Source organism: Tamandua tetradactyla, chromosome 8 (assembly GCF_023851605.1).
Source record: "Tamandua tetradactyla isolate mTamTet1 chromosome 8, mTamTet1.pri, whole genome shotgun sequence".
NCBI classification, from domain to species: domain Eukaryota; kingdom Metazoa; phylum Chordata; class Mammalia; order Pilosa; family Myrmecophagidae; genus Tamandua; species Tamandua tetradactyla.
The window spans coordinates 33,667,041-33,692,346 of NC_135334.1; the positions used below are offsets into that span (position 1 = coordinate 33,667,041).

Sequence of the window (25,306 nt, forward strand, 5' to 3'; positions counted from 1 at the left end):
AAATGGATGTTGTGTTAGCAGTATGAAAATAACATTGATCTCGAACATTTCCATCAGAGCTATTGGGTGACCACATACATTGTGAATAAGCAGTAATATTTTGAAATGCATCTTTTTTTCTGAGCAGTAGGGCTCAACAGTGGGGTTAAAATATTCACTAAACCATGTTGTCAACAGATGTGCTGTCATCTAAGTTTTGTTGTTCCATTTAGAGAGCACAGCACAATAGATTTAACATAATTTATTAAAGGCCCAGGATTTTTAGAATGATAAATGTGCGTTATTTCAACTTAGTCACCAACTGGATTAGCCCTCAACATGACAGTCAGCTTGTCCTTTAAAGCTTTGAAGGCAGGCATTGAATTTTCCTTTCTAGCTATAAAAGCAGTAGATGATCTCTTCTTCCAACAGAAGGCTATTTCATCTACCCTGAAAATCTATTATATAGCATAGCCACTTTCACGATTTATCTTAGCTAGATTTTCTAGATAATTTGCTGCAGCTTCTACATCAGCACTTGCTGCTTTACCTTGCATTTTTATATTATGGAAAATGCTTCTTTCCTTAAACCTCATGAACCAGCTTCTGCTAGCTTCAAACTTCTGCACCTTCCTCACTTCTCAGCCTTCATAGAATTGAAGAAAATTAGGGACCTTGCTCTGAATTATGCTTTGGCTTGGGAAATTTTATGGCTGATTAGCTTTTCTAGCCAAACCAGTAAAACTTTCTCCACATCAGCCATAAGGTTGTTTGACTTTCTTGTCATTCGCATGTGAACCGGAGCAGCACTTTTCATTTCCTTCAAGAATTTTTCCTTTGCATTCACAACTTGCCTGTTTGACATAAAATGCCTTGTTTTCATTTTATGCTGCCTCTTGATTTGCCCTCCTTGCTGAACTTAATCATTTCTAATTTGTGATTTAGAGAGAGGAAAATACAACTCTTCCTTTTACTTGAACTCTTAGAGGCTATTTTGTGGTTCTTAATTGCCCTAATTTCAATATTATTGTGTCTCAGTAAATAGGGAGTCCTTAGGAAAGGAAGTGAGAGTGTAATGACCCCCTGCAGTTACAACACAAACTTTTATCAGATTCACCATCTTATATGGCACAGTTTATAGCACCCTGAAACAGTTACAATAGTAACATCAAAGATCACTGATCGTAGGTCACTCTATCAGATATAATAACAATGAAAAATTTGAAATATTGCGAGAATTACCAAAATGTAGCAGAAATATGAATTCAGCACATACTATTAGATATATGGTATGATAGACTTGACACAGGATTGCCGCAAACCTTCATTTTGTAAAAAAAATGCAATATTGGTGAAGCACAATAATGTGAATTGATATAAAATGATGTATGCCTGTAAATAAGTAATTGAATTGTAGATAATGGGAATCAGATTTTTCACTGTGAGAAAGAAGATACAAATAACAATAAGAATAAAAATTGTTAGTGCTGTATTATAGTCTGAGATATCAGTATGGGGTTATCTCTATTTTAATATAGATGCATGTTGATACAGAAATATAGCTATATTAATATGAATGGGTGTGTGTGCCTGTATGTCCGTCTGCTATGAGGCCTAGAGACAGTGAGACTCCAGTAGCAGTTGGCACTCCTAATGTGCAGATCATGGTTTCTAAATACCATTCTCCAGGAAAAGGAACCATGGTTCCTAGGAGAGATGGGTAAACGTAGGGCTGGGGCAGGAGAAATATACGATAAAATTTGAGTATATAGTAGTGCCATGATGTAAGGAATTTCTTACAAAAGAAAAAGAAATGAGTGGGAAGGAGTAAGGAGGACAAGATGCATAAAAAGGGACATAGAAACTAACTTCCAATAGCTCCCATTGTCCAAAGCTAGAACAATTTTAACAACAAAATAACAGCTATATCAGATTAGAACTCAAAGAATTAAAAATGAATATACGTACTTGTGGTGGTTAGGTTCTGTTGAAAACTTGGTCTTGTCAGGCAAACATTGGGCCTGACTGTTACTACAGAATATTTCATGGCTGGTATATTAAATCATCAGTCAGTTGATTGCATCTGTGGCTGATTACTTCTGCAGTCAACCGAGGCTGTCTCCCACATGAGGTAATCCAATCAGTTGGAGATTTTTAGGGGAGAAGAGAGATTCTTTTACTGCCTCTTCAGCCAGTGAGCCTCTCCTGTGGAGTTCATGCAGACTGTTCATCAGAGCCTCCAACTTCAGAGCCTGCCCTACAGATTTTGGACTCTTGGTTCCCATGGTTGTGGGAGATGCCTTTATAAATCTCATATTTGCAGTTCTCTCCTGTTGGTTCTGTTTCTCTAGAGAATTCTGACTAATACAATATTGATGTAAATATATAAGTGAAAAGGGACAAATATTTCTCTTTCTTTTTTTTTTTTTTACATGGGCAGGCACCGGGAATCGAACCCGGGTCCTCGGGCTTGGCAGGCAAGCATTCTTACCTGCTGAGCCACTGTGGCCCACCCGGGACAAATATTTCTTACAGCCACACTCTAAGTAATGTAGATATTGCTCTGTCAGGAGGCAGAGCTTAATTTCTCTTCCTTTGTGTATAGATGATTCTTGTGACTTGCTTGTAACCAATAGTTTATAGGAAAGGAAAAATATTAACTTTAGAGTGGTAAAAACCTGGCAGATACCACCTTAACCAAATGATCTAAGTTATAGTAGTAAAAAAAAAATCATCTTGATATCGTATACCTACCGATATGATAAGAAGGGCATTTTACCTCTGTAGCAACTTTCCCATAATTCTGGTCCAATAATGACTGGTCAGAGAAATCGAAATTAAGGAACATTCTGTAAAATACCTAAACAGTGCTTCTCAAATGTGTCATGGTCTAGAAAAACAGAAAAATTGAGAAACTGTTACAGATTATAGGAGACTAAAGAGATATGATCATTAAATGCAGTGTGATACCCTGATTTGGGTCCTGGATCAGATAAAGGACATTAGTGGAAAACTGGTGAATTCTGAATAAAGTTTGTAGTTAATAATGTGCTAATGTTAAGTTCTTCATTTTTATTTTTATTAAAGTATATTGTGGTTATGTGATGTTAACACTAAGAGAAAGATAGGCAAAAGTTATACAAGAAATCTTTGTATTATCTTTGCAAATTTTTGATTCTAAAAGTACTTCAAAACAAAAGCTCTATTTAAAAAAAACTTGGAAGTAGGTGTTTATATCCTATTTTTTTAGATAAGGAAACTGATTTTGGTAGTTAGATTCAGTTGTCAACTTGGCCAGATGAAGGTGCCTAGATCTTTTGCTATGGACATGAGCCAATGCGTGTTGACCTCATCTGTTGCTGATTACATCTGCAGTTGGCTAGGAGGCATGCCAGCTGCAATGAATGATATTTGACTTAATTGGCTGGTGCTTAAAATGAGAGAGCTCAATGTAGCACAGCCCAAGCATCTCAGCATACCTCATCTCAGCACTTGCTGCTCAGCCCAGGCCTTTGGAGATGCAGAAAGAAATCACCCCGGGGAAAGTTGCTGGAACCCAGAGGCCTGGAGAGAAGGCTGGCAGAGACCGTCCTGTGCGTTCCCACATAAGAAAGAACCTCAGTTGAAAGTTAGCTGCCTTTCCTCTGGAGAATTAACAAAATAAATCCCCTTTTATTAAAAGCCAATCTGTCTCTGGTGTGTTGCGTTCTGGCAGCTAGCAAACTAGAACACTGATGTTCCAATAGATTAAATTCCATACACAAAGTTTTGATAGATACATGGCACCTAGGGTCTTTGCTTTGTTCTTTTTGTTACTTTCTGTTACTATGAACTATTTAGCAGAGTCCCAAAATGGTAGTGGGGAGAAAGAAAAGAAGCAAAATGGGATTGGGGTTAGGTATTGGGTGTGGACGAAAATGTCCCAAGAATACAATTATTTAATCCATCTTTCTACCTGTTGAGGCTAAAAGGACATTGCTAGCATCTGTTGGGTGGTGGGAATCTCACATCCACATCAGAAATAGTATAGATAGTATTCAGAAAGGAACTGATTCCTCAGTCATGCATTCAACAGTTATTTATTAGCCACTAGAGATAAAGCAAAAGTATTGTGTTAGTTAGATTCAGTTGTCAACTTGGCCAGGTGAGCATACCTAGTCTTGTTGCTGCGAACATAAGCCAATGGTACATGAACCTCATCTGTTGCTAATTACATCTGCAGTCGGCTAGGAGGCGTGTCTGCTGCAATGAGTGACGTTTGACTTAATTGGCTGGTGCTTAAATGAGAGATCACTATGTAGCCCAGCTAAGCAGCTCGGCATTCCTCATCTCAGCACTTGCAGCTCAGCCCAGGCCTTTGGAGATACAGGAAGAAGTCACCCTGGGGAAAGTTGTTGGAACCCAGGGGCCTGGAAAGAAGGCCAGCAGAGACTATCCTGTGCCTTCCACATAAGAAAGAACCTCAGTGGAAAGTTAGCTGCCTTTTCTCTGAAGAACTAACAAAATAAATCCCCTTTTATTAAAAGCCAACCGTCTCTGGTGTGTTGCATTCCGGCAGTTAGCAAACTAGAACAAGTATAATTACCAAATTAGTAGTCAGCCAATCCCCTTCTTTCTCAGACTTTAAAACAAAAGAACAAGTTAGAACTCTGAAATTTCAGGAGAGGATAAAGGCACTAATTGTCTACCATGTATCAGACATTTTCTTGGATACGTTTTCTTTATCCTTACTTAATCCTCAGAATAGAAGATTCCAAGAATTTATAATTCTATATTCATTTTATATAAATGAAAGTAAGCCTTTGGTTTTGGTGATTTGTCATACATGTAGTTAAATGTTGAATTTGAAGCTAGAACTCTCAGGTCCAAAATCTTTGTACATCCATAGTCTGTATTATTACCTCCAACTTGAGGTGATGAAAACCTGCACTTAAGTACTTGAATAGAAATGGGGGGAAAAATTGGGGTTAATGAGATAGTAGGTGTGAGAATAGGAACGTATTGATCCTTGGTAGAGCTCTCTCTCATAAACTTGAGTTTTTTGCTGTGTTCATTGGCAAGTTCCTCATAGCTTTAGGATAGCCACGGCAAATTCATACCAGTCCTTTATCATTTTAAAATACTTATATGTGGCATGCAGAGTTCAAAGAGAGTTGAAAGGCTACTCTGGAGGTTGCTCTTATGCAAGCTTCAGGTAGACCTTGCTACCTATCATAACTTGCCGTTCTAGTTTGTTAGCTGCCAGAATGCAATATAGAAATGGAATGGCTTTTCTAAAGGGGAATTTAGTAAGTTTCTAATTTACTGTTCTAAGGCCAAGAAAATGTCCCAGTTACGACGAGTCAATAGAAGTGTCTAATCAGAGGCATCCAGGAATAGATACCTTGGTTCAAGAAGGCTGATGACGTTCAGAGTTTCTCACTAGTGAGAAGGCACATGGCGAACAGTTACAGTTTCCCTCTCATCTGGAAAGGCACATGGTGAACACGGTCAGGGTTCCTCTCTCATCTGGAAGGACACTTGGCGAACATGGTATCATCTGCTAGCCTCTTCTCCTGGCTTCCTGTTTCATGAAGCTCCCCGGGAGGCATTTTCCTTCTTCATCTCCAAAGGTCGTTGACTGATAGACTCTGCTTCTTGTGGCTATGCCATTCTGCTCTGCTCTCTCTGAATCTCTTTTTTATTCTCCAAAACATTTCCTCTTTTACAGGACTCCAGAAACTTATCAAGACCCACCCAAATGGGTGGAGACATGTCGTCACCTTGTCAACCACTCTTGATTAAATCACATCTCCAGGGAGATGATCTGATTACAGTTTCAAGCATAAAGTATTGAATAGGGATTATTCTGCCTTTTTGAAATGGGATTTAGATTAAAACATGGATTTTCTAGGGGACATCCTTTCAAACCATCACACTTGCCAACCCCCAACCAGAACCATTCCAGTCAATCCTAAAGAACACCTAGGGCAATTTGTAAGATTCGACAAGGGTTCCATGCACTAGAGTAACTTACCAGAAACCTACAACCTCCAGATGGGTCCCTGGTCCAGAAAAGTCCCGAAACACATAGCCCAGCCTCTCCAGAACATTAGATAGTTCCATCTTCCTACTCCATATTAGTGACAGACACTTCCAGTATCAAAAATTTAGAATGGCCATAGCCCAAACAACCCCAAAGAGAGGTATGGAAAGATCAAAGGTGATGCTGGAATTATACATACAAGATAAAACTTAACAAATAAATACGAATGCTGGATCATTAAATTGATAATCTCTTTTCGTCTCCAGTATTTTAGAGCAGCTAGAAGTAAAAACCTAAAGTTGTGAAATTATAACCCATGTCAAAGTCTGAAATACATGTACAACTAATTGTGGTGCTGTGCTTGGAAATTTATAGCTTTTTTGTATGTGTTATTGTTCACAATAAAAGGAAAAAATAAGTGATTGTGAAGATAAAAGAGTATTTTAAGCCCTCTAGCCTCCTATATTCTGGAGCAGCTAGAAGGAAAAATATGAGAGGATTGTATGGTAGCCCCATGACAAACTCTATTCTGTAACCACTGTTTGAAGAGTACTCCGAAAACTATTGCTTTTTTATTTCTTTGCTTTGTTATATGTTATACTATACAATAAAAATTAAAAAGAAAATTCAACACTGAAAAAGAAATGCCATTGTATTATAGTAGGTAATTGAAGATTTATTTAAATAGAATAATAATGTAAGGCATCTAAGAAAAAAAATACTTACATGCTTAGATCTCTGCCTTCTAGTTGAAAACCGATTTTCTGCCCTTGGGCTGTCTTAAAGAGATCTTTCTAGTCAGATTCTCCTGTTTTCAAGAGAGAAGGTCCTTAACCCTTAGAAGATTTGATGCAACCCCTAGCTTGAGTGGCTATTTTAATTTTTAATGACCTTGTTACTCTTTCTTCATCAGGTATTCTGCAACACAGATCTTTTATTAACTTTTGTGTGGTTAAATGTTTCATGATGGGGAATCATTATAATATATGATTTTATAATATTTGATCTTTTTATTTTCAGTCCTTATTTGGAAAAAACTTGACAACAATTTTGAATGAATATGTAGCTATGAAAGCGAAAGGTAAGAATTTAGAGTCATAATTTTATTTTTCCTTTTTTATGTAGTATTTACCTGTTTTAATTAGAAGTAATTTTTAAAGATATTAATGCCTCCTTGTCATGAAAAAACTGATCTTAGTTATGATGAAATATGATTTATAATGGCAAATATCTTATTAAATAATTTTGTTTATATTGAGTAATAAATTGCTAAAATCTGAGTAGTAGCAAATTTAATAAAAAAAAATTTTTTTAAACAGTGTTTTGGTTTTTTGTCTGTTTTTTTTTTGAAGTGCATGGTCCAGGAATCGAAAAAAAACGTTTTTTAAAAGGACAAAAGTCTTAATACTATATTCTTTACCTTGACAAACAAGCATTACTATGTGTTAGAAAGTTTCAAACTGACATTTTAAGTTCTTTGTAGTCTAGGTCTGAACAGAAAAAAAGTCATAAAATCCTGGCTTATGTTTGCTGGAATATAAAATAATATTTGACTAATTTAATTATATTTTATGGGGAAAGCTCTGATATTTACTTTAGTGTCTAATATGATTATTTCCTTAGCTTAGAACATTAACATAAAAGAATTGACATTAAAAATTACATAAAATGAGAATATAAATGTTAAGAAACTTAACATTTATTAAGTATTGTGTTTGTGCTGTAAGCATTGTGTTAGTTGCCTTCATGATTTATCTCATTTAGTTCTTAAAATAACCCTGTGGAAGAGATGTATTGTTTAGACCCAGTTTTAAAGTATGAGTAAATTGAGGACTAGAGAGGTCAGATAAGTTTTCCAAGGCCACAAACTAGTAGCTAATGAGAAATACTGGACCTGGATATTCTGGACCTGAATTTAATTTCCATCTTTTTGTGGTTACTTGTATTTTATGCTAATTTTCTTTTCCCCAAACTATCTTAACTATCTTATTGAAGTATTTAGAGTATACATCACATCAGAAACAATATGCTTTTGCAATACGAATAATTATATTCCACTTACATTGAATAGCTTTCTCTGGGTTGAATTTTTTTTACGTGTATATGGTAGAGTTTAAGTATCTTTTGAGATTCCTATCATTGGTTTTAGAGCACATCCTAAAATGGGTAGGTAGTCCTCAAGGCCTTTACTTGTAATTCTAAATATAATAACTGGTGAGTTTTGTTTTTTTTTTTTTTTTAAGGAGTCATTGATCACAGTGATTTGGACATGATACCATGGGATGCAGAAAACGAATTTCTACACTCACAAGAGTTTATGTATTATTTTTAAAGCAATCTATTTTAATACACTTTCCAGTATCCATGATAGCAAATAGAGCAAAGATCAAAAAATAATCTTTTTATTTCTGAACATGAAGATACAAAATTATTGGCCTATAAAAACTTCAGAGATTTCACAAATATCCACTTTTACTCATACTGCTTTTGCTACTTACTGGGTTAAGAAAAGAAACCAGCCTCATTATAACTTTGCAGGTCATTTTGTAAAATAGACTTAGTGCTCAATTCCCAGCATATCATCAAGAGCTAAGGGAAGAGTTTGTTTTCCTTATTGTTTTTTAGGTATCTCTGTCCAGATTAAATCAATTTTCTCCAACTTGATTTATTAAGACACTCTCCCCCTTATATTTTAGAAACATCAAATGATGTCCCAGCAATAATGTCATCTCTGTGGAAGAAATTAGACCATACACTTTCTCAAATCAGGTAATAAACTTATAAGGAAGCTTATCAGATTATACTTAATGATTTTGGAATGCAGATACAAGTAAAAGCCATTTTTGTTTTAAATCTTCATAAGACCTGTACAGTGCCCTCATATATCACTGATCTAATTTTGGAATTACTTAGAGATTACTGATATATCTTTGTCATTGATTGAAGTAATTTGAAATAAATTGCATATTTAATAAAATGCATACAAATGAGAAAATTGAGACCTTTAGAAAATTTAATGACATTCCCAAATTTTCATAGCAATTTAGAAACAGATCTGGTGTTAAAATAAGTGTCTTCATCACTGTTCAGTGTCAGTTCCCTTAGGCAATGCCTATTCCTTATATGTCAGTGAATTACTAGAACAAGAGATCTGTTTTATAAGCAGCCATGTCCCCTTGGTGCTTCCCTTGTTTTTAAAAAAACAAAAAAGCAAGCTTAAAGAACAATACTTTCTGGAATCTGCTATTTTTCTAGCTAGAATTTTAGAATGGTACTAATAGATAGCTTCTACTCAAGGTCATAACTTCGTAATACCAGGTTCAGCATCCTTGGAAGGATGCCAGCTCTGTTGGTATCAATTTTATATCATTTCTTAATTGACTGTAGAGTCTGATATGAAAACCATAGTCTCTTTTACTTTCTCCCAGAGCTACGAGTGACAACTCCACTTAACTTCAACAAGACTTTGTTTCCTTTCTCTTCTTAAACTGCTAACATGGTTCCAAATGCTTTTTACTAACTCTGGACAATACCTTATTTGGTAGTCTTGTCTTTGGTCTTCTTTCCTAACTCTTACCTTTTCATCTTGCAAATGATTTCAAAGACATTCACAGTTTATTTAACACTGTAAATATTTATAAATTACTGAGATAATTTATTGATGAGGTTTTACATAAGAAGAAAAGATTTTTAACCAAGTACTCTCAAAGGTTGGCTTGTGTGAATTATTAAAATTGTTTCATTCAATTCAGTAAGCTTTGTGGCTCTTTTTGGTAGATTTAAATGGCAGATTTCCTAGGACAATGGCATAGTGTCTGTGATTGTTTACAAAATACACATAGGTAACGCCAATTTGTAGTAAAAGGACAATTAGCTTGTGCCATGAATTGTCCTATATGTTGGTTTTGCTACTTCTTTAGAAGTTGCATAAAATAATTTCATAGTCATAAGTTTGTGTTCTAGTTTGCTAGCTGCCAGGATGTAAAGTACCAGAAACAAAATGGCCTTCAAAAAGGGGAATTTAATGGGTTGCTAGTTTACATTTCTAAGGCTGAGAAAATGTCCCAATTAAAACACGTCTATAGAAATGTCCAATCAAAGGCATCCAGGGAAAGATACCTTCGTTCAAGAAGGCCGATGAAGTTCAGGGTCTCTCTCTTATCTGAGAAGGCATGTGGTGAACACAGTCATGGTTTCTCCCTCAGCTGGAAGGGTACATGGCGAGCACAGCATCATCTGCTAGCTTTCTCTCCTGACTTCCTGTTTCATGAAGCTCCCTGGGAGGCGTTTTCCTTCTTCATCTCCATAGTGCTGACTGATTGATTATCTGCTTCCTGGTGCTGCAGCATTCTCTGCTCTCTCTGAATCTCCCATTCTCTAAAACGTTTCCCCTTTAAAGGACTCCAGTAAACCAATCAAGACCCACCCAAATGGGTGGAGACACATCTCCTCTAATCCAGTTTAATAACCACTCTTGATTGGGTTACATCTCCAGGGAGATGATCTTATTACAGATTCAAACATACGGTATTGAATAGGGATTATTCTGCCTTTTACAAAATGGAATTTTGATTAAAATATGCCCTTTCTAGGGTCCATTCATCCTTTCAAACCAGCACAGTTTGGTAAAAGTGGAATGTTCATTGAAATCACCATTGGAATTCTGAAATATATTTTTTATGTATGGAGTCACAGGTGAAATCAAACTGTCTCCTTAGGAAGAAATACCTGTAATTATAAAAAATAATTGAGAAATTTATACTTTGTACATAGCTTTCTTAAATATATAGAATTCCTAAATCAGGTTAGATTGTGTTCTTGATTTAATGTCAGGGCAGTTAGTCATGTACATTGCATTGAATAGAAACTTTTTATCAGTATTAATTGTTTGTAAAAGTGTTTGCATGTCAGGTTTTTTCCTGAAACAAATCAGATTTGCTCATCCTTAAAAAATGTGCTTGTGGTTTTTCTCTGAAAGTAATCTATTGCCTTTTAACTCATACTTTACTTTTGGTCTGAATGTTAACTATATAAAATATCACAACAACAGATATTTTTAATGGGTAACTACTTTGTTTTATTTGTTAGGAGCATGCAAAGTTCCCCAGGGTTTGCTGCCAATCAGAGAGGTTGGTATTCAACTTTAAAGTGTTGTGAACAATGTTCATAATTATTTCAAACTCAGACTAATTGCTGGACATTTTCAATTAACATTGTGTGCTAGGTGTATGTTGGTTTAAACTACCATTTTTCTAAATACAGATATATTAGGAAGTAATATTTTCACCTATTGTAATATATGCTTTTAATGTACTCCCTACATTTCTCATTGAATTTTGTGCAGTAAAATAGTCTAATTCTCATTCTATAAGCTTAAGTTTCTTAATTTGTTTTGGTGCTTATGAGCATGAATTATTGCAGAAGAAATGTAATCCTTGATTTAAAGTTTGGATATACTAATTTCATTTCTTATGAAATTGTCACATAACCTTAGTCAGTATTTTTAAAGGATATTTTGCAATCTGTTGATTTAGCATTTAGGGCACACACCATATAAATGTCTTAACATTCCTGACATTGATTTAATTTTTTAAATGTTCATGTGTTTCAGCCCGAACAAGAAGTGGAATTGCAGAAATCAAACGACAGAGAAGGCTTGCCTCTCAAGTAGCTCCCATCAGTTCAGAGCTGCTTACTTTACCTTATCTTCCAGGACAATTTACTTCTCCTTTGACAACTCCACAAGTTATTCGACCTCCTGGTCAAATTTCAGCTCCATTGAGGTCAAATTTTGTAGTTGTCAGCCATTCACAGTCACAAGACACTGTAACTAGTAAGTTTAAATTTTTCTCTTCTGCTGTTGGCATGGCTCTAAGATAATTTTTTTTTTTTTAACATTTTTATTGTGAAAACTTAACATACAAATGTTCTTGACATACAAACATTCCATACATGGTATATAATCAATAGCTCACAATATCTAAGATAATTATGTTTTCAAGCTAGATGATTAGGCAGAGCTGACATCTGTTACAGAAATTAAGGAGATTGATTTGTATTTCTCATATAAATATAATGTGTACTTAAAAAATTATCTTGATTTTAATTTTTACTCTTAAACAGATTTTCTTTTTTAACAAAAGTCTATGAAAAGTATAATACTGTGAGTGAGCATCTAGGTAAAATGGGTAATTTTAATAACCTGAAAATATTAAAGCTATTATTTATATTAACTTCCCAATAACTCTGTAAAGTAGATATTGTCATTCTGATTGTAAAGATGTGAAGCCCATGTTATAACTAGAAAGTAGCAGAGTTATTCTGAAATCAGGTCTCTCTATATACTCTTTCTGTTGCAGAAAGACTCTTCCATTCCTGAAGAGTCTTGTCTTAGACATTTGGAGCTTTGTCAGCAGCAAGTATAGCTAAGAACTAAACCTGGGTGGATAAAGTAGATTTTATGAGGTTGTAGGTTCTTTGAGACTGTTACACCTGCTATACATACAACTTTAACAAGCTTTATCTCATTCTTAGAAGAGTTTATAACAGCAAATAATAAAGCAGTGTTACTGTTTAAATAGATACACTCTTAGCAAGATGTTACAGCCTAATGACAAAGTAAAGATTTGAAAAGCTAAATATAGACAGATACTCAAAAGGCCTTTAATCCTAGACCATATTCATATAAGGACAAATATCTATTATACTTAGTAGTCCTGTATTATGTCATTGTGCTTTGGGACATAATAATTGAAGTTAACCTCTAACCTCTGGTTATCAAGTTTGAATTGTATCTTCATATTGGATGCAAGAAGTCATGGAAGACTATATAGCACATTTCAAAAGGTTGTTTATATTAGTCATTTAATAAATGTTTTGGTGCTAAAAATGCTGTTAGTGAGAAGGAACTCTGCTGGATTTTTCATTTTCTTTGACTTTTATTTTCCAAGTTTTTCTTTAGTTAAGCCTAGATATATTTTTTACTCCTTTAATGGAGGTCTTTATTTTTATTTTATGCCTCTTAGATCTACTCTCTAGTTTTCTTTCCTTTCAATCTGGAGAGCCCCTTTTAAGATTGCTTGTAAGTCAGGTCTGCTTGTGGCAAACTCCCTCAGCTTTTGTTTATCTGGAAATGTCTTCATCTCTCTCATTTTTGAAAGACGGTCTCACTGAATATAGAATCCTTGGCTGGCAAGTATTTTCTTCCAGTGCTTTGGATATATTGTCTGTCTTCTTGTCTTAATGGTTTCTTAAGAAATGAGCATTTAATCTTATCATTGAAGCTTCCTTTTACGTGATGTGTAGCTTCTCTCTTGCAACTTTCAGGATTCTCTTTTTGTCTTCAGCATTTGTAAGTTTTATTATTATGTGTCTTGGTGTGAACTCTTTTTTTCCTGTTTGGAGTTAATAGAGCTTCTTGAGTGTCTATATTTTGTTTTTCATGGAAGTTGAGAAGTTTTCAGTCATTATTTCCATAATTATTGTTTCTGCCCTTTCTCTTCTGCTTCCAGGACTGTGATAATGCATGTATTGATATGCTTGATGGTGTCCCACTGGTCTTTTAGTCTCTGTTTACTTTTCTTTCCTTTTTTTTTCTTTCTGCTCTTAAGACAATTTCAGTTGTCTTATCTTCAGTTTCACCCATTATTCTGCCAGTTTTGATCTTCTGTTGTACCCTTGTAGGGAATTTTAAAATTTTTTATTATTGTCTTCAGCTCCATCATTTCTGTTTGGTGCCTTTTTATAATTTCTTGTACACAAAGGTCATTTAGATTTAGCTGTCTACTAACATTGTTCAAGTTTTCTGTATCCTTACTGATTTTATTCTGTTTGTTTTATCAATTAGTCCAGGAAAAATGTTGAATGCTGTAGTAGAATTGTGGGTTTCTGTATTACATCTTTTCATTCAGCAGATTTTGCTTTATGTATTTTGAAGTTCTGTTATAAGGTGCATACATATTTAAGATTGTTTTGTCTTTTAGATGCCTTGGTCCTTTTATCATTATGAAGTATCCCTCTTTTATCTCTCTTTTATTTGATCTGTATTGTGCTTTGTCTTGAGGTCTACTTTGATGTTAATATTGCCACTACAACTTTCTTAAGCCATATTTATACACCTACCTTTTCCTATTCTTATTGCTTATAACCTGTAACTTTACGTTTGTCTGTTTTGAATCATAAGTAACCCTCCATACCTTTGCTAAATATGTCAAATTGCAAGCCTAACTATTCTCTAGCTTAATCATGAAAGTAATTACTTTGTCAAAGGAAGTGCAAAATAATATCATGACTAATTGCTCCTTGAGGAAGGAGACTGGCTTGTTTACTGCTTGATGTAAAAGGTGCTAATCCTTTCATCCTTCCGCTACAACACACTTATTACCTGCATAGCTGCCATCTAGGACTTGGGAGCATGGGATCTGATCCTCTTTTGGATGATTCTATTATTTGGCATGCTGTGAGTAAAAATCTATTTTTCCCTGATCCATTGGGTCTCATTGTCTATTTTAAGCATATATGAAATTGTGGCAACCTTAATGGCTTGCTTACTTAGTCTTTTTTCCTTGAAGTCTTTTACTAGCCTATATTTTTTAATGAAATATTGCAAATATGTAGAAAAACAGAGTAATATGACAAATATCTATGTAACTGTTACCCACTTCTACAAATCTCAACCTTTTTTTATACTTCTCCAATTTTAAATTATCTCCAATTTAATTATTAATTGGGAGTTGGGAGAAGAGAGCAGTTGTTAAGCTTATGTAAGTATAATTAATAGATTGAGAGAAATTAGTGGATTCATATGGCAGCTCTTACATTGTACCTTTTTAACTTCTTATCTTTAAATATAAAACATACAGAAAACCACATAAAACTAATTTATGGCTTAATTATTTACAACAAAATAGCTATTACCCAAGTCAGGAGTCAAAACCTTGTAAGCCACCCAAATGCCCTCCACTCCACATGCCTCTTCCCAAACAATCCTTATTGTTATTGCCTTAACAGTAACCACTATCCTGATTTTTATGAAAATCAACTTCCACCTTTTCTTTAGTCTTCTCACTGAATAAATTCTGTAATTTAGTCTTGTACCCACCCACCTCTTTTTTTTTTAAGTGTCTTTTAAGACCTTTTTAATCTGTAGGTATTCCTTCATGTCTTTTTTTCTCTTTACAATATATTAGTTGAAGAAACCAAATTATCTGTCCTGTAAGCAATTCCCACAATCTGGATTTAGCTAATTATATTCCGAGGAATAGTTTAATATGTTCCCTGTCTTCTGTATTTCCTCTATATTGGTAGTGGAGTTGAGATACATGATTAGATTGACGTTTAAATGTTCTTTTTTTGAAACACTACTTCAAAGGTAGTACTGTGTGTTTTTTAATTTAGAAGTACGTAATGTAAAGTTTCTCTTTTTGTGATAAAAGCAGCTGGTGTTGCTCAATGCCTAGGTACAGAATTCAGCTTTAAGGTTACAAAGCTCTTACTATATTACATCTTTTTGGTCTCTCCTGGATTTGGCACATTCTCTTATTTCTCATTCTTTCCTGATTTCTGTCACCTCATTTCTGTGTTATCCTGATTCTAGTTTATGCTCTTTCATATTTTGTATCATTTCCTTAATAGCTTTTATTTAAAGAAGTAGAGTTTTCTGGAGGTTTCTTTCTGGCATACTTTCTTTTTTTCCTTTTACATAAGCTCTTTTTATTTATCCTGGGAGTTGTAAATAGTTATAATCAATAGATTACAATCTGATGCCTAGAAGGGACTTCGTTAAAACAACGAATAATTCTTTAGAGATTCATTTGCACAAATATAGTAGATTTATGCTAGGATATGATGTAATGTGTTTCTTTCCTCACTATTTCATCCGTAGTAGATGAAAAAAATATTTTTTGACTGTCAGCAAAAAGCCCATCAATGGGCATTAAGTGTGCAAACTTTTTTTTTTTTATCTTGCTCTAGCCTCAGTGAGATTGTTCACTTTCTGACATACTTTTATGCCATTATCAATATTTTTCTCATCCTTTTTATTTTTTGTAATAAACTTTGTATGGTGTTTAACATCAATCCTTTACTGTAGGTTTTTTTTTTTGTCTTTTTTTTTTTTTTTTGCATGGGCAGGCATCGGAAATTGACCTGGCTCTTGCCATGGCAGGCGAGAATTCTGACTTCTGAGCCTCCATGACCTGCCCTAGGTTATTTTTTTATTGAGATGTCATTCATATACCATAAAGTTCACCCTATTAAAGTGCATAATTCACTGGTTTTTAGTATATTCACAAGATTGTATTTTCATTATCACTATCTAGTTCCAGGACATTTTTATCACCCTAAAAAGAAACCACATACCCATTAGCAGTTACCCTTATTCTCCCCTCCCTCCAGATCCTCACAATCACTGATTTGCTTTCCATCTCAGGGATTTCTCTACTCTGGACATATAAGTCAAATCATACATGTTGAAAATCCTGTTGTCCCTAGGTTAATCTTACAGCTCGGGATAAACTTAGAGATCATCTGGTACAACTTGCTTGTTGTGTACATAAGACTGTTGAAGACCTGTGATATTAACAGACATTTGGGAATAAAATTTAGTTTCTGTTTTCGGTTCCCAAACCATCACCTTTCTCTTCAGTGCAGCTAAAATTCTCTGCCATCCATTAAGTTCTCCCTGATTTCCATCTTTTTTCCAAATCCTCTTTTATACCCAAAGCACTTAGTTTATACTTGCTGTAGTTCTTTCATTCTATCATGTTATTTGTTGATAATATATTGTACTGTCTTTTTTATTGTAAAATCTTTAGGTGTAGGGGCTGTGTTAATATCTTCTACAATGCTTTAAACATAGTATGGACTAAGTGAATGTTAACTGAATTTAATATGAGGTAATAATCATTATTCATAGTGCTGTTATCCAAATTATTCAAATTTACAAAATTACGTATTTACTGTTTTGTTTTCTTCCTTTTTTTTTTTTTAAATATAGCTGGAGAGGCTTCAAATATTATTCCTGGTCCTCAGGAAAGGAAGTCTCATGCCAGTTTAATGTCTCCTGGTAGACGCAAAAGGTAAATGCTTTTTAAAAGAAGAGTTGCTGGGTGGTGCAACGGTGGCTCAATGTCAGAATTCTCACCTGCCATGCCAGAGACCTGGGTTCAATTCCCGGTGCCTGCCCATGCAAAAAAATAATAATAATAATAAAAAGGAAAAAAAATTGCTCATAATCGTAAGAAGAGGGAGAATTACATCAAAATACTTGCAATTCAGACTAAGTAATAAGACTGTCCTAAGTTCTTTGGGACTATTTACTGTTATATTTCATTCTAAAATACATTTTCTGTCTTTTATTATACCTTACAGTTAAAATAATACCAGCATATTTTAGGATGCACAAACATTTAAGGTCTTAAATGAGTTGATAGTCAGAAATCTTTTTCAGGAACTGTCTTTGAGAAAAGTTATTTATTTCCTAATTAGGATAGAAAGTAGTATCTTTGTTTCAAGGATATTTCAGAAAAGAGAATTGCTAGTTTAAAAAGTATTTTTCTGATTTCTCACCTGCCAGGCCATTAGTGTTTTCACTGTTACATGTCTCTCTTTCAAGGCTAACTGCGGCCTCCTTTATGGCCAGCTTCCTCATTTACCATACAAAATAGTTAAAACAACAGTAATAAAAACATATAATATGTGCAGGAACCTTGACTTTTATTATAAAGTCTTTAAATGCTTTTAACATACTTTATTTAATTACGTTGTTCCAAAAACCCAATAATATAATTGTTCTTATCCCATTATAAAATGTGTCATAGGGTCAGAGCTTATCTTTCCTTTCTTAGGTCACATAGCTAGTAAGTTGTAAAGCTGAACCTCAAATGCATTTCTTCAGAATCCAAGTCTAATAATGCTTTTTTTTACTCTACTCCCCATTGTTCCTGCCACAAATAAAATATGTATTCTCCCATGGTAACCTGAAAATTTATGTGTGCACTTGAAGTTTTCATTTAATCTGTTAAACCTATTAGATAAAGGACAAGATTCTTTAATGTGTTTCAGTGAATCTCAAAGGAAGAGTATCACTATGTCTGTGCCTCATTCGACAATTTGGAATTTTCAGGATCCAAATTCATTTGCAGTAGAAAAAGTAAGTGTTCTTCCCAAACTTTGAAGCTTAAAATATTCCTGCGTATAAAAATAGTAATATATATATGAGTATGTGTGTTTTTGGGTAGTATCTCTATAAAACTGTGAGGTGGAATTGCTTTGAGATAGAGAGTAGAGATGTGTAGGAGTAAGAGACCACTGAGAGCACATAGTATGTACAAATGCACCAATATAAGAAACTAGTGTGTTGAGAAACTGTAATTACCCTATTGTTGCTGCATCATGCAATATATTAGGGCATTTTACTGGAGCTGGATTATAAAAAACCTTGCATGATACACTAAGGAGCTTGGATTATATTCTATAAGCAGTGAAAAATTGGTGAAAGATCTGTGAAAACACTTATAAACTGTAAAATGCTGTATTCAAGTGTTACTGTGGTGAGAACCAAGTAGGTTTTTTAATGGTATCCATTTTCCATTAATTAGTACTTTTTAAATAAATAACATAGTACTCTTTCCTATCTTTTTGCTAATATCAACTTTGTTTTACAGCAAATGGTTATTGAAAATGCACGAGAAAAAATATTAAGCAATAAATCTCTTCAAGAAAAGCTTGCAGAAAATATTAATAAATTTTTGACTAGGTAAGCTATGTATGTTTAAAATATCTAATTGTTTTTACCTAATTTCAAAACGATACTGAAGATTTTTATTTGTGTATTATAGTGACAACAGTATTGCTCAAGTTCCTAAGCAAACAGATAACAATCTTACTGAGCCGGAGACTTCAATTGATGAACTCTTGGGACTTCAGGTAGGGGTAAGTCTGTGTGTATAGTAAATATTATCATTTAAACCCGGTGGTAAGCCTACATAAAATTAGTTCTAAAAGTCACCCCCCAGAAAACTTCTTTTGTTGCTCAGATGTGGCCTCTCTCTCAGCCAACACGGCAAGCAAACTCACTGTCCCCCCCCCCCCCCACACACACACACACAAGAAATGTAGTGTTTTCTTGTAGAGAGGGGGACATGACTCTCAGGGGACATGACTCTCAGGGGACATGACTCTCAGGTGTGTGTAAACCTCCCTGGCAATGTGGGACAAAAATCCTAGAATGAGCTAGGATTCAGCATCGAGGGATTGAGATAACCTTCTCAACCAAAAGGGGGATGAGAGAAATAAGACAAAATAAAGTATCAGTGACTGAGGAATTTCAAACAGAGTCCAGAGGTTATCCTGGAGGTTATTCTTACACATTATATAAAAATCCCGTATTTAGTTTATAGTGTATTGGAGTGACTTGAGGGAAGTATCTGAAACTGTCAATTTGTGTTCCAGTAGCTGTGTTTCTTGAAAATGATTGTATAACGATAAAGCTTTTGAAATGTGACTGTGATTGTGAAAACCTTGTGTCTGATGCTCCTTTTATCTACAGTATGGAAAGATGAGTAAAAAATATGGATAAAAAATTAATAGGGGAAACAAATGTTGAAATAAATTGAGTAGATTGAAATACTAGTGATCAATGAAAGGGAGTGGTAAGGGGTATATGAAAAAAATAGGGGAAACAAAGGTTAAAATATATTGGGTCTATTTCCATCTACCCAATGGAAATATGTGGTCAATGAGAAAGAGGGGTAAGGGGTATGTTATATATGAGTCTTCCTTTTATTTCTTTTTCTGGAATGATGCAAATGTTCTAAGAAATGATCATGGTGATGAATATACAACTTGTAGTCTGTTCATATATTTAGAAGCAATTGTATTTATAATATTTATAATCAGAAAAAACGTTCTTGGATGGAAATACTTACACCTTAACAGTTAAAAATATCAAATGCCAGCTAATTATTTTTCTAATATTAAAACATATTAATTCAATTAATGTCACGCCTTCAACTTCCTCTTTTTTTAGAGTGAAATCCACATGTCTGAAGAAGCTATACAGGATATATTGGAACAGACAGAATCAGACCCAGCATTTCAGGCACTCTTTGATCTCTTTGACTATGGCAAGTAGACCATTTCCTTCACATCAATTAGAAGAAAAAAGTTTTACCAGTTTCTTTGGTAACTTAAACACAGAGTAAAGCAAATTCCCCAAGAATCTGAAAAAATTTCCTGTTTTCATTTGAGCAAATATTATACAGTTGTGAAAGGGCTTTTGTCCTTGTTTTATTTTTACTTAAAAGAAACTTCAGTTGTCAATATTGAGAACGGTTGGTTTTGTTTTCGTAGGCATTTTTGCCAGTAGGCAGGACTGTATTAAGGCCTACTACTGTAAATACATTATACTAAATGCTATTGAATAGTACAAAAGGATTATAAAACTTGCTTTCCCTCAGTCTCATAGACTAATAAAGTGGTTTACAAAGTGTAGTCCCCAAACTAGCAGTATTAACATTAACTGGGAATTTGTTAAAAGTCCAAATTCGCAGGCCCTCCAGGTGATTGTTATATATACTAAAGTTTAAGAACCACTGGTTTGGTGGGAAAATTGGACTTAAAAATTGCATATAAAAAGCAGCATGTTAAAAATGTCCAGTGTGTTAAAGCCAGAGTTAATGTTTGCTTGGCCACTTTCAAGCAGTGTCAATTGATGCTTATTTTAGTTTTGGTCATTTAACCAGTTGCTTCCCTGTTTCCTTTTTAACAGGTAAGGCAAAGAATAATAAAAATATATCACATGGCATTTCCAATCAGCAAGTGGAAAACAATCCCGGTGTCGTCTTAGCTGATGAAACAAATCTAGCAGTCAAAAGTTCTTTTGAAACAGAAGAATCTGGTATGGCTTTGGTTTTGTTAGTATCTTCAATGCAAATCTTAATATTAGTTTCAAAATTTCAAAGGTAGAAAGTATTGATTAATTTTGAAGGCATTTAAATTACTACATAGGACATTTTTGTATTTCTTTACTTTCCAATAAAAATTTAATCCCAAATATTTTGTATTTTAATTAAATGGCAAAATTGTATTATTCATTCCTTTGCGATATGCTAGTGTCTTAACATGTGCAGTTTGGTATTAATAGTTTTATTAAGGCACGAACTGAAATCCATAATTTGTGGGGTTGGTATGCAGGTAGTAATCATTCAGCCTAGAGAATGAATTTAGCTGAGTGCCCAGCATCTGTAGCCCATCTGCATAGGGGAATTTATATACTCTAGTGATAGTATATGTCTACTAAGTCAATTCTTTACATTTCTTCTTTCCATGGAGTTACAGTTGGCACATAATTTGACCATAATAAGTACTTATTGAATGACGGAAGCCAGTGCGTATGTCCATCTTAGACTCTTAAAATATTACCCAAATTTAAAAACAAAACAAAACATTTTTATGGTGAAATAAGTTCACATGCACAGAAGCATACAATAAAAATCTATACAGTTCATTGAATTATCATAAAGGAAATGCCCATGTAAACATAATCCAAGTCAAACAGTAGAACACCAAATGTACCAAAAAAATCCCTTCTTGTATCCCTTCCCAATCACTATTCCCTCCATCCCTGTTCTTCGTAGATTATCCTGGCTTCTCACATTTCTTGCTAAATTTTATGCTTTTTCAAGTAGCGCCTCCATTCATTCTGTCTACAGCTACCTGTGTTAAAATTAGCCTTTTAGCTCACCTGTTCTTAAATGTCATAACCCACCATGACCAAAAAAAAAAAAGAGAACTGGATGACTTGCAGTTCTCACATTTTATCTTCCAAAAACTACTTTTGGAATATCTCAGGCTTCTCTGCCTCCTTTGAGTCCTCTGGCTACCCCTAAACCTGGTATTCCATTTTTTCTTAGGCTGAATTATAGCTGTTTGTTTTTCTTGCTCTGAACTGTGCCTGGAATATTGTGCTTCTCTTAACCTCCACATTACATAAAATTAAACTTGAGATCCTGTCTCCTCAAAGTCTTCCCACTTCATTAAGAAATGCTTCCCCTTGTTTGATATGTAGTCTAGACATAATTTCCACTTTTGTTTTCAGAATGTGCATTTGGATAGGTTGTGTGTTCCATATCATTTAACCAGTGTCATATTAATAGCAAATATGATGATTGACATGTATTTTTCTCTTTTTCCCCTAGATTTTTTTACTTGTTCATGTTAGTGTTTTCTGTCCTAAACTGTGAATGTTGAAAGACACAGTAAATCGATGCTTTTGTTATTTTCTAAAAAGTGTGATATCACTCTATCATACTTTTTGTTTATTTTTCCAGATCTCCTCATATACCTCTTTCTCATATCTCTTAGATAGAAAGAGGTTCCCAGGCGGGCCATGCCGGAGACCCGGGTTCGTTTTCCGGTGCCTACCCAGTTAAAAAATAAATAAATAAATAGAAAACAAAGTTCTCTTTGTTTTGGGATTATTATGGCTTTTATCGTAACTTCCTGTTCTATATCTCCTTCCCTGATCAGTCTGATCTCTCCAAGGGCAGAGAGTGAGTTATTCATTTTTGTGTCCCAATACCAAAAATATGATTTGTGTCAGTAAATGTTTGTTGAGTAATAATAATGTACAATGAGATTACATATTGACCATGCAAAATGTACTGTGCCTTATTTCACCTTGAACAAATAATAGATAAATGATAGACGTTGAAAAGTTTGAAAAATTGTGTGTACAATCTGGTAAATATTAGATGTTCTTAAGCCTGTGAACTTTTCTTTCATTGTGTCATCTGTTGTCCAAGAACTCAGAAAACAATTTGCCATTTGTTTAAAAAATTTAAACATTTGTTCAAATGAATTTTTTGATATTCTGAAAACAGGAGATAGAATTTCTGACTTCCACTTATGGTATGACAAAGGCTAGTTTGTCAAAGGCTAATTGCTTTCCATGGTATTATAGTAAAGCTGACTGATTACCTCCGAAGTTAAATATACCTATCATATCTTTCTACCCTCCTGATATTTTACAGATAATCAATCTGGTCAGCCCCCATTTTGTACAGCATATCAAAATGAAGAAACAACAAATACTTTGAAAAATGGCAGCAACAGTGATGATCTTAGACAGGAAGTCCAGGAACATTTTTCCCAAATAGGTTCTCTCATCCAGAAACAGGCCTTTAAAACAACTATACCTACAAAACAGAAGTGTAACCTTGATATTACCTTTGAGTCTGTGCCTAATTTGAATGACTTTAACCAAAGAGGAAATCCTGATGCTGAATGTACTCAGCATTGTGCTGAATTATACACTAATCAGATGTCCACAGAAACAGAAATGGCTATGGAAGTCGAAAAGGATTCTTTGTCTGCAGCTGTGCCAAATGAATCTCAATTAAAACCTGATCAGTCTGCTATAGCAGTAACTTCATTTGTTTCACTTGGTGGTGAAGCTGACAATGAAAACTTAATTCTTTCTGGTGAAAGTTCTCAACTTCTGTCCTCAAATACTCCATTAATTGAAAAGCCATGTAAAAAAAGTCAATTTTATGAACCTTCTAATGATATAGTAAGACTTAAAACTAATTTACATGGGTCGAAGTCACCAGATTCTAGAGATATTAACCAGAGTAAAATTGAAATTAATAATATATTACCAGTTTCATCACAACTTCCAGATTGTCAAGATAATTCTTTACTTCAAAGTAAAGCATTACCTGTTTCTGTTGAAACTTCAGGTTTAAATATATCTGAACAAGTAGAAATTCATCTTGGAGATTCAGTCACTTCCATTAAACAACCATCTAATGATTCAACATCTGATGAATTAAATTGTACAGAAAATGAAACTCAGCCATCCGAGCCTGAGAAGGCTGCTCTGGATTCACCAGAACCTTCATCTTCAGTAAAAGAAGGAAATACTATTTTTCTTTCTTTAGATGAAAGTAACTGTGGAGAAGTTGCATTGATGCCTCCAGAAGGCAATCCTATACAAGATAGTCAGTCTCTTCCTTCAGCATCTGTGTGTTCTTCAAGGGGAGATTCTAACCCTGAGACCCAAAATATTGATGGTAAACCTAGGGACAACTCAACAGAGTTAGATGCATCAAACATCGTCTCTCTCAAAATTATCATCAGTGATGACCCATTTGTTTCCTCAGATACTGAACTTAACAGTGCCGTTTCTAGTATCAGTGGAGAAAACTTGCCAACTATAATTTTGTCTTCTCCTGCTAAATCACCTACCAAAAATGTAGAATTAGTTAAATGCCTGTCTTCAGAAGAAACTGTAAGCACTATTGTATTTGCTGAAGGAGTAAGGGATTCAACCTCAGTGGAACAGAGTCTTTTAACACTCAAACCTGAAGATTCTGCAGTAAACAACATTCAGAATGAAAATGGCATTGCTTTTTCAGCCAATGTTACACCATGTGTTTCCAAGGATGGAGGATACATACAGTTGATGCCAGCTACGAGTACAACTTTTGGCAATTCAAATAACATTCTGATAGCCACCTGTGTTACTGATCCGACAGCCTTGGGAACGACTGTCAGTCAGTCTAATGTGGTGGTGTTGCCAGGAAACACTACACCTGTGACTGCTCAACCTCCACCACCGCAGTTACAGACACCACCAAGGCCAAACAGTTTATTTGCTGTCAACCAAGCTGTGTCACCAAACTTTTCACAAGGTAACTTTAAGAATATATTGAATTCCTGTCTCTGGAACGGGATCTAATTTCTTTAGTATGCATAATTGACTAAGAGGTCATAAATCACAGATAGATAACATGAGAAAAGATAGAAAATGTGTGATTTTGCATCATTTTTGGCTAATTGATGCAAATTAGGTAAGCTATAGACTTCATTTGTTTAATGTTTTACTTTTTTCTTTCTATAATTACCTCCCAATCCATATGCTAATAACCTACAAAAAAAGAGAAACTAAAAACACACTGACTAATTCATCAAGTACCAGCATATCTACTGAAACCCAGTGTTGGGGGAGACTTTTTTTTTAAATAACTATTATAATATCAATGAACAAGGAATTTGTTATCTATTTGGAGAGACTTTCAAAACAACACAGCCTAACTATCTCATTCCATAAAATCTTTTCCAATTTATGTCTTTGTATGTCTGGAATTGATGTATATCTTTAGAACCCCTTGTTCATAGACGCCCTTTTAGCAATTATTACATGTTGCTTTATATGTAGTGATTAATATGTTTGTCATATTGATCATTCTTGAAGGTAAGTTCCTTGAGTACAGAGCTTATAAAACATTTACGTACATT

General features: G+C 34.4%; 1 protein-coding gene across 2 annotated transcripts in view; it reads left to right on the forward strand.

The window, feature by feature from the left end:
• NPAT (nuclear protein, coactivator of histone transcription) overlaps positions 1-25,306 on the forward strand; it is a 93,318-nt gene that overhangs the window by 52,161 nt on the left and 15,851 nt on the right. Inside the window, exons 3-13 of one of the 2 annotated variants that reach the window (XM_077113054.1) lie at positions 7,025-7,085; positions 8,701-8,773; positions 11,093-11,133; positions 11,616-11,837; positions 17,001-17,082; positions 18,068-18,155; positions 18,670-18,761; positions 18,844-18,937; positions 20,034-20,130; positions 20,775-20,903; positions 23,038-24,699. In XM_077113054.1, the coding sequence (XP_076969169.1) occupies positions 7,025-7,085; positions 8,701-8,773; positions 11,093-11,133; positions 11,616-11,837; positions 17,001-17,082; positions 18,068-18,155; positions 18,670-18,761; positions 18,844-18,937; positions 20,034-20,130; positions 20,775-20,903; positions 23,038-24,699 (2,641 nt within the window). The remainder of the gene's footprint in view (positions 1-7,024; positions 7,086-8,700; positions 8,774-11,092; positions 11,134-11,615; positions 11,838-17,000; positions 17,083-18,067; positions 18,156-18,669; positions 18,762-18,843; positions 18,938-20,033; positions 20,131-20,774; positions 20,904-23,037; positions 24,700-25,306) is intronic. The other variant, XM_077113055.1, reaches the window with a different exon arrangement.